The sequence below is a fragment of the Sciurus carolinensis genome, chromosome 4, assembly GCF_902686445.1.
Source record: "Sciurus carolinensis chromosome 4, mSciCar1.2, whole genome shotgun sequence".
Lineage (NCBI taxonomy): Eukaryota > Metazoa > Chordata > Mammalia > Rodentia > Sciuridae > Sciurus > Sciurus carolinensis.
The window spans coordinates 94,748,122-94,760,272 of record NC_062216.1 but is presented as its reverse complement, the minus strand read 5'-3'; the positions used below and the strand labels follow the sequence as shown (position 1 = coordinate 94,760,272).

General features: G+C 44.8%; 1 protein-coding gene across 1 annotated transcript; it reads left to right on the top strand.

The window, feature by feature from the left end:
- Positions 1 to 7,289: 7,289 nt before the first annotated feature.
- LOC124982832 (uncharacterized protein C12orf71 homolog) lies at positions 7,290 to 8,615 on the top strand. The gene is made up of 2 exons (XM_047549739.1): positions 7,290 to 7,931; positions 8,364 to 8,615. The coding sequence occupies exons 1-2, from the start codon at positions 7,290 to 7,292 to the stop codon at positions 8,613 to 8,615; spliced, it is 894 nt and encodes a 297-aa protein (XP_047405695.1).
- Positions 8,616 to 12,151: the final 3,536 nt, after the last annotated feature.

The following is a 12,151-nucleotide window of genomic DNA, read 5'->3' as shown; positions in this document are numbered from 1 at the left end:
AAAACTGTTTAGACCCCGCATTTTAAAGTTTTGTCAACCTCTACTCCATGGTCCCCAAGGTTTCAGGGTTCTGTTTTTCCCCAATAAAAAATGTTTTTGTTGTTGTGCTTCACACTGTCCTCCTCTTCCATCATATAACACGGACCCAGGTGTAAAGTGCATGTGGCCTGCACAAGAGTGGTACGCATTCTCAGGACTTCCTGGGTGCTACAGTATGCTTCCTAATCCACAGGCATTCTGGTTCTCTCCCGCACCATCCCTTCTTACCGTATCCCCCCATCTCAGGTATTGTATTAGTTCACGCCTTTTATCCTCTTTCACCATGAACTCATCTCCCCACCACCCAAAGGCAGCAGGACACCTGCCAGTCTCCCATAGCATCCTTTGGAGGAACTCCTGGGTCTTGAGCAAGTGGCCTCCACAGAGAGCCACGGGACAAATCATTCCAACTGAGAGTGTTTGGCACCCTCAAACAGCAGTCCAGATGATCCTGGCAAACCACACTGCTTCTGGCATGCTGGTGGGTGTTACCAAGTTGGTTGGCCTTAGGGACCCATGGGGCACCAAGGGAAGACCTGGGAATGCTGCCTAATCACCCGAAAGCTTGAATTCCCTCATTCATAAGATGACGGAGATGGTTCCACACACTTCATAGCGTTCTTGGGAGAAGGAATGACACAAAACAGGTACTGCATAGATGCTCTGGGTCGTGCTGGTGCTGGTGGTGTTAGTCATGACGTTCCTGAGCATGGCTGCAAACCTTGATTCACAGAGAATCCCAGAGGGAGGTTTGGAGTCAACTCTCACTGACCGGTATTTTCCCACTAAAGCCATTTCACCAAAGCTTAGGTGTCTTTCAGCACACCTTGAATTAACCAAGTCCACTCTCAAACCCACTGTAAGATTCTCTCAGAAATTCTTTTTCAAGTAGCATTAAGAGGGCCCCTACATGTCAGCCCGGACTCAACCATCTTGCTGACTCTCCCTCTGTTGCCAATTCACCTCCAATGGCCACTGTCATCTTCCTCGCTCACCACAGGTTCCCGCAAAACTCCTCCTCCTCCAGCTCCTACTACCACCCTGGGTCACCTTCATCGTTCAGGTGAAAAAAACATGAGTGTTCAGTCCCATAGGCATTCCTTCCCTTAATTTCAAATTCCTTAGCAACTCCCTCCGTTCCTTCCTTACCTCTGCACACACTGACCACCTACAAATGCCAGATACCTCACCAGCTTAACATTAACAAAACAAGATGTCTGCACTTTGAGGAAAAATAGCTTTTTTTAAAAAAGGAGATCAAACCAAGTCCACATACGACAGTTGCGGGCTGTAGGAAGAATAGTGTTGCTTGGGACAAAATGATTTCCAAGGTTGAGAAGAGATCAAGGAGTAGGGCCCTGTGACAAAGACAGTGCATGCTCAGGGTCACACACAGGTCTCTTCACAACCAGATTTCTCACTTCTCCACCTATAAGAGCTCCAACCCATTTCACTGGCTCACGAGAACACCCTCAATCCTCTCTGCCTGCTCCCTGACTCCTCCAACATCTGGAGTCCCAAAATTCTTCAAGGAACACATCACTATCTCTGTTTCATACAGGAAGCAATTGCAGGTACAAAGTGCATTTACTGTTGCTAGAAGCACCATGATATGGGGCCTGGATCTTATAGGCACTCACCTGCTAGCTACAGAGTGGTGCAATTTTTCCTTTCAACAGTTTTAGAAGATGCAGAAAATATTCTAGCAGGGAAATGGAAGAGTTGAAACGGTTGCCTGGATTTGGTGTTGCAAGTGTCAGCATGACACTTGGGAAGACCCGTGTTCAGCCTGAACTTTGGAAATCAAATAAGGAAGGACATGTACCTTGTGAGCTAGGCAACCATTTCAATGATTGGCTTTAAATGCTCACCTAAGTAATAATGGAAGGAATGACCCATCCTGCACTAGCGTGGTCACAGAACATGGGGAATTCAACAAATCTAAATGAGGTTCATACCAGGAATGCCTAGCAGAAATACCTGGTTTAACCTCTAAATGGCAAAAGAAATATGTAAAAGATGATAGCATTTAAAAAGACTACAATGAGATTAGTTGTGTTACAAGATTGTCGATAATCTTCAACCCATTCCCTGGCATACTTAGCACACTATCGAATGTCCAATCAAACCGTGAGGGAAACAGAAAATCAAATCAACAAGGGTACGCTCATCTCCCATGAACACCAGAGTGAATTCACTTAGCATACTATCTGCTACCAGTCATTTTTGTGGTATTGACACACATCTGAGTAGCATAGGGACAGTCACACTGCCCTGGGGAGCTAGAAATGAGATGCTATCCTCTTCAGTACTCTGAAAATCTCAAGAAGGGATGCTTACACTCTAAACTGGGGACAGTTGGCATGCAGTACACTGACCTTGCTTTCCGATGCCATGAGCTAGCTTCTTGCTAAGACCGCAGATCATAAGTGCTGGCACTATGCATGCAGGATTCACACTGGAAATGGAACCAAGAAAGGTGTTGGATGTGCTGATCACATGGACTGTGCTGAGTACCTAAAGGATGGGAAAGGGTCAGGTGGCAAAGGCGTGGCAAAGGGCAAGATGGGTCATTGGTGAACCGTGAGTCGGTCAATCTCCAAATCATTCCCTGATGACATCAAGAAGGGAAGTGAGCAGGGCTCTGGTCAAATCAGCAGCAGCCCTAATGGGGGATCAGGGAAATCATGTGGGGGGGGACTTGATGGGCCCCTAATCACAAGCAAAGTTATGCTTCCACAAAGACCTGCCCTTCTCCAGGAACTGAGGTCACTGTCAAGGCAGATAATATGTGGTACAAGTAAACATGGACAAATAGGATAAAGACAGAAATAGAGAGAGATAGTGGACAGAAATGGTACAAAACCCCAAGGATTCAAGCTCAGGAATATAGCTTGAGCCCAGCTGGAAATGCACTGAAGGAGATGGAGGTCTTGTAGAGCACACCCCTCCAACAACTCACAAGCAATATCTCTCTGTTCTCAGAACTCAAGAAATGACGTGATGCATTTCCTATAAAACACTTTCCACCACATGTATCCCCTCCCCTGTCCACACTCACCATCCCATCTTGAACTTCTTCCCCTTATTAATTCCCAATTCCTCTTTCACGGTGGGGAGTACTTAGGGACACTAATTTTACACAGCATCCTCCTCTACTCCTCCTCACACAGATGCTCCTGCAATACCTATTTCCTTTTGCAACTTGCTTTCCTACATTTGTCCTTCAACCCCTCCCCACACCAGCTCCTACCCTAAAAACCTATATTTCTATTTGCATTGATACAACCTTCAATGTTCTCACAGTCAAACTCAATGAATGTCTGCTTAAATCATGTCAAATACTCCATTATAATTTTCAAAACTTGGGGGGATACGGGATACCTGAACACCACCTTACCAACTGAGAGGACAAAATCAGGGTTGCTTGGCTATGGTGGAAGGCCTTCATGTCCTCACTTCCTCACTGACACCCTCCCACATACCGCACTGCACGCACTCTCCCCAAACACTAGGTCCGTTCTCTTGCGCTCACCCTTCCTTTCCTTGGGTCCCTTCCACACAACACTAGCTCTCTTTCACCTCAGCAACTTTTGAACGGACAGAAAATCTCAGGAAGCAAACCATCGGGCCTTGCACATCTTTCCTGATACCCTCACGGCTCTCCCCCGGCATGGTGATAGGAGAGGCTCTTCTTTGACCTTCCATGACACTGGAAGTTCTTTTCCTCAGCACATCACCCTGTCCTAGAGCAGCTGATGCTCTCCTCTCAACAAACAGACTCCCACTTCCCTAAGAACGTGAAATGTCTTAGACACAGACAGGACATGACCAGGTAATACATCATGGCATGGCTTCCTCACTCTTCAAGCTATGTTCACCCACCACACTATGTTGGCAACACGTTAAGGGAGCAAACCTATGCTATGAATAGGAGGCCTCTCACCAAACTCCTCTGAACATTGAAGCAATACATTATGAGGTCTCTATCATAATCCCCATATACTGCTTGGAGGGGAGTGACTGAGATATCTGTGGGTATGTAAGACAGTGCTGAATGTGGAGGATCACAGAGGGGCATGACCTGGAGGGTCGGTGCTTCCAGCTGCTCCTTCCTCTCTCTTTGCTTCCCAACTCCACCATTGCTTCAGTAGCTCTCCTCCGCTAGGCCATTTCCTGGATGGTACTGCCTCACTTTTGGGCCACAGGATTGAATTCAGTGATCTATGGACTAAGACCTCAGAAATTCTAAGCCAGAAAACAACATTTCCTCCTCTATGATGTTCTTCTATGGTGTTTTGGTCTCAACACGCAAAAGGTGACTGAAACTGAAATTAGTGACAAGATTTAGGGTTGTCCTATGACTGATTTGTCCATGTGGCTCAGAAGACTGTGGAAATGGTTTCCAGGAACATTGCTGACAACCTTAGAGATGCAAGCTGGAAAACCTTCAAAAACACTGTCATTGAAGTTTAGTGGGCTATGCTAGTGTGAGTACAGAAAGCAGAATGCCAATAGGACTAGGTACTATTCTCATGAGGATTCAGAAGGAAATGAGGACTTGGTTAGGAATTGGACTAGAGAGCACCTATGGTTTTATCTGCAAAAAAAAAAAAAAAAATGTACTTTTTGCCCACGTCCTGAGACATCTGTGAGGTTTAATACTGATAGACGCATCACACAAAGCAATTTCAACACGGTACAACATTCTGTCAGTGGTATGGTCAGGGCAGGTAGTCCTGTAATAAGTGGTTTACTGTGAAAGTCAGGAGCAGGAAGCAAACATAAAGACACTGAGAAACTTACAGGTGATCAAGAAAAATGTGTGACTCTAGGGCCCTGGTGGTGTATATGTTGAAGAGATAACCCCTCTGGAAGACGTACTCAGCACTATGTACAGGGACAACAGGAAGGAAGCCTGCAGAGCAACTCAGGAATTTGCAAGACTGCACCAAACAGCGGTCCAGAGTACAGGAGAACAAATTCTTTAGAGTACAGAATATGTGGGTGACTTGTCTGAAACGCAGGACTATGAAACCATTTTCACCATGTTCAGTTGCCCAGGCCCTCACAGCTTGCTATAGCCATTACCCTAGCTGCCTGAAGTGTTGGGCAAGTTGGCAGCACAACTCAACCTCACCGAACTGACAATCCATCTACTGCAAGGCAGAATGCTCAAATTAGGGGGCCATGAAAAATTCCATTCAGGTTTACACTGAAAGGTCTGAGAGACCAGACAAAGTGAAGCAGAACCAGAGTCCCTACACACTGCATCCGAGAAGCCCAGGTATGAAAGTAAATGTTTAAACTCAATCTACAAGGAGACAACAGACATTAAGAAATATCAATAACATGACTGTCTCCAGAGAAATTCTAGGTGCTACAGAGAGATACAGTCTACATAGAGCCCATGGGCATGCTACCAGTCAGTTTAAATGGGAACTGCTGACAAAGCCCTTTCAAATAAACGGCTCACAACCATCTAGCCCAGGTGATTTTCTCAGAAACAGGGGACCAGGTCGATGTAAATACTGGGTTTTGGTGGTGTGAATTATGACACAAACCTTTTCTGCCACAACCACATTCCTCCTGTCTGGAAAGGGAGTATTTACTCTGTACCACTGTATATTGGATATAGGAAAATTGTTTTTGATTTTACCAGTGATTGTGGTCAAGATCTTACTCTGAGTCAAGAGGGTACATTGGACTTGAACATCACTTTGGGGCAGTAGTGGAACTGCTAAGAGTATGGAACTCTTGTAAAGGAACTAAATGATTTTTCTACTAGGAGAAAGATAGTAGCTATTAGGGAACAGAGGTAGAATGTTATGATTGTATATGAGCAGACCCCTAGAAGCTCAAGCTAAGCAATAATATTCAGAGGAAAATGAGTAGATTATGAGAGCATAACCTAATCAGTGCAACTGAGTGGAAACTGTAGGCAAGAAGGACATGCTGGAAGGTGGTGGGTTACAGAAGCTGTGTCTTGAAAAGTGCTATTCTTCCTGTGGAACCTTCCTCTCTGTCAGCTTCCTAACACACCATCCATAGAGAACTTCTCCAACCCTAGGCCCTGTCCTCAGGAAGTGCTTCCTCGATACGAACTTGGAGCAAAAATTTGGCCTTCCATTTACAGAGGCCTCCAAAACAGGAGTCCCAAATCAACTGTACTGCCTCTAAGTAGTTCTTATCATGTTTTTTGGTTACACTGATGCAACAACTGAATCAAAATAGAGACATAGGTCCTTGTGGTTTTCCTTGCACACATATGGCAAAAGACTCTTCTGTTGCCATGGTAGCCAACTGTCTCAGAACACAGTCTTCTAACAGTTGGATGTTGAAGCCACTGGGACGAAGGATCTGAAGGACCTCCGTTATCCGACTTATGCCACTGGATCTGGCAGCATCTCTTCATGTGGTCAGCAATCGGGGCTCAGTGTGACTAATCTTCAATGTGAATATGTGTGTGTGTGTGTGTGTGTGAGAGAGAGAGAGAAAGAGACAGTGAGAGAGAGACAGAGACAGAGAGATACATTGTACCTTGCCTCTCCCCACTTACATGCTGGGCCATACTGAAAAGGCTGGATTAAGGATGCCACCAGATGATGGCATTTAAACACCTATACTCTCTATAGAGAAATTAAGTAGCAAATATCTGAAGACTTTAATGTGTTTGTGAGCTTTGGTCCACTGATCCAACAAAGAGGAATATGAAAAAGAAGACAGTCAGAGATTGATAGATAAAGAAGTATTGGCTGAGATTAATAAGACAATTGTGAAAGGAGGTCTTAGAAATCTAAGGGAATTTGAACACGTAACTTATTGGTCAAAAATATGTGATCACTGAAGCAGCATTAATAGGATTAGAGTTAAGAATCAACAATACTCATATATGTGTTTCTTACTGGCTCTGGTATCATATTAAATAATCTCTCTATTGATGTGACTCCACATATATGTGGACATGTGCATATATATATGTACAAGGTGCATTCATACAAGTAAGTGTGTATGGAGAAAAAGGAAAGATTCTGTGGAAATCAGCAAATTCTCTCATGAAGAGTACTCATTTCCTCTGAATCGTCATATCACAGCAGCATTTCTTTTCAAATTCACACTTTCCAGTATTTTTCAACTTTTATTCAACTCTCCTGAATGATAGGTAGATCAAGCCTCTCTACCACAATCTTATTTCAAGGTTTTCTTTCTTTTCAGTTTCCAGATTGAGACAAAACTGGGATTTCTGTACCATGGAAGATACATCCTACAGCAGCAACTTCGCCAACAAAGAAGTCTTCATTTCCAAAGACAAATCAAATCCGAACTTCTTCGGAAGCTATCCCATCTTTGAGGACAGTACCTCCTCTGAAGATTCGACTTCTGAGGATTCTTTCTGCTCCTTGCTTACTCCTGTACAAGAGCCATGGGTGACTGAAAGTGGAAGGATGCCCGTGGGGAAACGAGAACAAATTCATGACAACTCAGAGCAGCTCTGTGAACTACCCATCGTCCGGGTCCTGGACGTTTATCTGGGCTCCCCCTATGAAGACTCACCAGCTACAGTGGATCTCCATGGAGACAACCAGGCAGTGGACAAGAACCCACAAGGGAGGAGAAACCAGAGTGTCTGGAAACTGGAAGGTCTAATGAGATACCTTAATGCCTATCGAGAGAATCTGAGAGATGATGAAGACGACGACACTGTGTGCTCTGATTCTTCTCTGGATGAGGATTTCCAGTCATCCACCAGTGCCTCTGTCTACATGGATCAGGAGAGTAGTCAAGAACACGAGGATGAGTGGGTCTTTTCCAAGTGGAGACCATCACAAAATGAAGACATCATCCCATTTCCAGAAATTTCACCCAGGAGAAGGCAAGATGAACTTCTTGAGGTGAGCAGGGAGCTGCTCAATTTCTGAGCAAGGAGAATGCCCGTTATGGGTGCCAGACTGGACAGCATCAAGTCAGTCATTCTACCTGCTGTGAAGCAGAGGTAGACCATAATACACCAAGAGATGGGCAAGGAGAGAAGGATGGCAGCAAGGGAGGGAGCTGGGAAACAGAAAAATGCCAAGGAACACTCACAGACACAAGAGGGGGAGGAACACAGAGAAGGACTGATGACGATATTATTTTTTAAATATACTGTGTGTCATTTGTGTGTGTGTGTGTGTGTGTGTCTAATGATGAATGAGTACTTAAAGTATACATTCACAGTTGGGCTATTTTGGTAAGAAAAAAATTAGATTTCCAAAAATGAACACATGTTGACTTCGTTGCTGCTGACATTACACGTTTCCAACTCATCCTCTTTCTCTTGCCAGGTCATAAGCCAGGAGACGAGCACTGAAGATACCTTCTCAGTCTCATCAGGGCAGTCAACCGAGGGGGACACGTCTTCCCACTCAAAAACCATATCCTGTCTGAACCTCAGGTCCATGGTGCGCTGGTTCAGGAAGAGGGTGGTCTCCTCCCGACGAAGGAGAAAGTGCCCTGACACAGCCAACAAGGACCCCAGTCTGCTGGATCCAAAGAAACCTTCTTTCCTTAGAGGCCAGAGAATCCAACCTCAGTAATCCTCCAGTTAGGAAACCCTACATATTCACTATGTTAATGTTTTTGACAACCCCTATTCAATAGTCCCCATAGTTTTATTTATTAGGAATAAAAAGTGTTATTGTTGTTCATGTCTTCCTCCTCTTCCATCATACAATGTGGGCCCAGGTTCAATTTATATATGTTGTCTAGAAGAGTGGTATGCATTCCCAGATTATCTCAGGTCATTGCATGATTCCTAAACCAAGGCACTCTTTCTCTCTCCCAACAATCCCTCTTACTGCATTTTCCCCCATTTCATGTGCTTTAGTATCTTTTTCATTAACTCATCTCCGCACTGCCAGAAGGCAGCAGGATACCTGTCAGATTTCCACATGGCAGGATGGTTGAGAGGAACATCTGGGTCTTGCACAAGTGGCAGCAGACAAGGAGGCATTGGGGAAATTCATCGTAGTTGATAGTGTTTTGGACACTCAGAAAGCAGTCTGGTTCTGGCCTGTGGTTCTGACATGTCCTGGCACAATGGTTGGCTCTGTCAAGTTGGCCGGCGTGAGTAGTGCACGGAGGAGGAAGGGGAGGGTGGGATTACCACTTAACCACCCTAAGCCTCTCTTTCTTCATTCCTAAGATGAGGGAGATGGTACCACCAAAGTCACAGGGGATTGGGGAGAATGAATGACATGAAGCAAGTACTCCATATGCTTTTGGTGGGGGGGCTGGTCATGTTCCAGGGGATATCTCATATATATATATATATATATATATATATATATATATATATGTATATATATATGTATATATATATATAATTTTAAATTATCAATGAACTTTATTTGTTCATATGCAAGACTGAAAACTGAACCCAGTACCTCACACATGCTAGGCAAACACTCTACCACTGAGCCACAAACCTAGGCAGCACCTTTATTGCTGCTGACTCATGGAAAACCTAAGAGAGAGACTGGGAATCACCTCCCATTGAGTTGTTTTTCTCCCTGAAGCCATTATAATATGGGTTACATTTTTATGCAGCAGAACCTGACTTAACCAACTAATCTCTCAACCCACTGCACGGTTCTCAAGTTCCCTTGCAAGTATCATTAAAATTGTACGTACAGGTGCCCGTCTAGGAGGAAACCTTGATTCCCTCTTCTTGACTCTCTCTGTTCTCACCAATTCAAGTCCTTTTACTCACAAACCACAATTCCCTCAAAGGTCCTTCTCCTCCAGCTCCTCTACCATTCCATGTGGTAATAGCAGAGGCTCTTCATGAACTTCCAGGACACTACTTCAAAGTCTTTTCCTCAGCACATCATCCTGTCCTACAGCAGATGTTGTCCTCTTTCTCACCAAATAGCATTCACTTCCCTAAGGACAGGAACCCTCTTAGACATAGTCATGACAAGACTAAGGAATGCATCATGGCATGCCTTCCTCTCTCCTCTAGGCAGGTCCTTTTCACCCTTCACACTGTGTGTCCATCATATTAAGGGAGCAATGTCTTATGGTATGAATAGAAGGCCTCTCCCCAAACCTCCTGTTAACACAACAATCTTTAGAAGACAAAGCAGTAGATTATGAGGGCTCTAATGGAATCCATTCATCCTACTTACAGGGGAGTGAATGGGGATAACTGTGGGCACTTGACACAGAGGTGAAGTTGGAGAATCACAAGGGGGAGTTATCTGGAGGATTGGTGTTTCCTGCTGCTCCTCCTTCTCCCTTTGCTTCCCATCCCCACTGTAGCTTGAGCAGCTCTCCTCCACAGGGCCCTTTCTTGGGCTGTACTGCCACACTTTAAGGGCACAAAAATGCATTCAGCCATCTGCGGACTGAGACTTCAGAAAATCATGAGCCAGAAATAAACTTGCCCCCATCTAAAATGTTTTCCAGGCATTTTCATCATGGCAGGCAAGAGGTAATCGGAACCAAAATATTTGGATATCAGTTTATTATCATGATGGATTTTAATATTTTTTTAAATATCCTGTGCACTTGGTTTGCAATAGCACTTGGGAAAATGGTAGAAATAAAGCTGCAAATACTTCAAAGCAAGGCAAATGAAGAGAGTTCAATGTAATTCTAGTGAAAGCTCAGAAGGCCAGGACACAAACAGGAAAAGGTACCGAGATCCTGAAGTATCAGATAACATGAGGGCTGGGTTGGCAATTAGGCTAGAGTCACCGGTACTATACTCTGGAGAAAAGCACATGGACATTTCCCACATGTGCTTGATTTTTGCTGGGAGGCATAAATCAAGAGGAATAGCCATGTCTGACAAAAGAAATTTCAAGACAGCACAATATCAGGTCAGTTGCACAGACAAGGCAGACATTTGCTTAAAGGCTTTAGGTGGGAATGAGGAGTGGAAACAGACTAAAGACACTGAAACACTGACATTTCACCATAAACCTATGTGACACATGGGCCAGGGATATATGTCTGTTGAAGAGAAAACATCTCTGGCAGACATGCTAAGTACCACACAAAAGGACAAAACTGGGAAGGCAGTCTGGAGGGCATCTCAGGAAATTGCAAGTCCAAACCCAACAAGGGTCCAGAGTCCATACAACACCTTCCTTACAGAAGACATTATATGTACGTCACCTGCTTCCAATAGGAGGTGGGGGTAAACAGAAGTTGTTTTCAACATGGTTCAGATGCCCAGGCCCCCAGGACCTGCCGCAGCCCTTCTCCCAGCTGCCTGACCTATTGTGTCTCTTGGGCGCAGAACCTGGCCTCATCAAAGTGGCGATGCATTGACTGGAACGCAGAATGCTCTAGTTAGGGCACAGTGGACAAATGCCTCCAGATTTCAAATGAAGAGACTGGGAAGGTGGACAAAGTGTACCAGAACCAGACTCCCTGCACACTGTGGTGTCCAAGAACCCAAGTATGAGGTTGAAAGGGTGAGGCTCAAGCTCAGAAGGACACACCAGGAATTAAGAGATGCCAATGACATGACTTTATGCTGAGAAAAACTGGGGGCTGCGGAGAGATACCGACTACATAGAGCCCATGGGCACGCTACCAGCCAGGTCAAAGGGGCAGGGCTCATGAAGTCCTTTCAAATTAACATCTCACCAACATACAACCCAGGTGGTTTTCTCAGAAAGAGGGCACCAGTTTCCATACTGGGTGTTACTGTTAGTATGGACACAACCCTTCTTTCTACCACAACCGAATTCCTCCCTTTCACCAAGGGAATATCTGTTCTGTACCACTGTGTGGTGGATATAGTCAACTTGCTTTTCAGCTCACAAGTGCTCACCTCAACATCTTGACATGAGTCTCAGAGAGGCGTAACACTCAAACAGGATCCTGGGGCCCTGCTGGATCTGCTAAGACCATGGGACCCTTGTAAAGATATTAACGCTTTTCCTACCGTGAGATGGACAGTTGCAATTAGGGAACTGAGGAACAAGATTATGCTTTGTATATGAAGGGCCCCCTAGAAGCGCAAGTGAATGCAATAATAGTCGCAGGAAAAAGGGTAGATTGTGAGAGCCATAACCTGATCAGTTGAAGTCAGTTCTGAATGAACCGACTGAGGGGT

Bases quoted from the DNA above. Each gene is read 5' to 3' on its own strand.
- LOC124982832 (XM_047549739.1), top strand. From the start codon at position 7,290: ATGGAAGATACATCCTACAGCAGCAACTTCGCCAACAAAGAAGTCTTC. The intron at 7,932-8,363 runs GTGAGCAGGGAG...TTCTCTTGCCAG, and splicing joins GGCAAGATGAACTTCTTGAG to GTCATAAGCCAGGAGACGAG.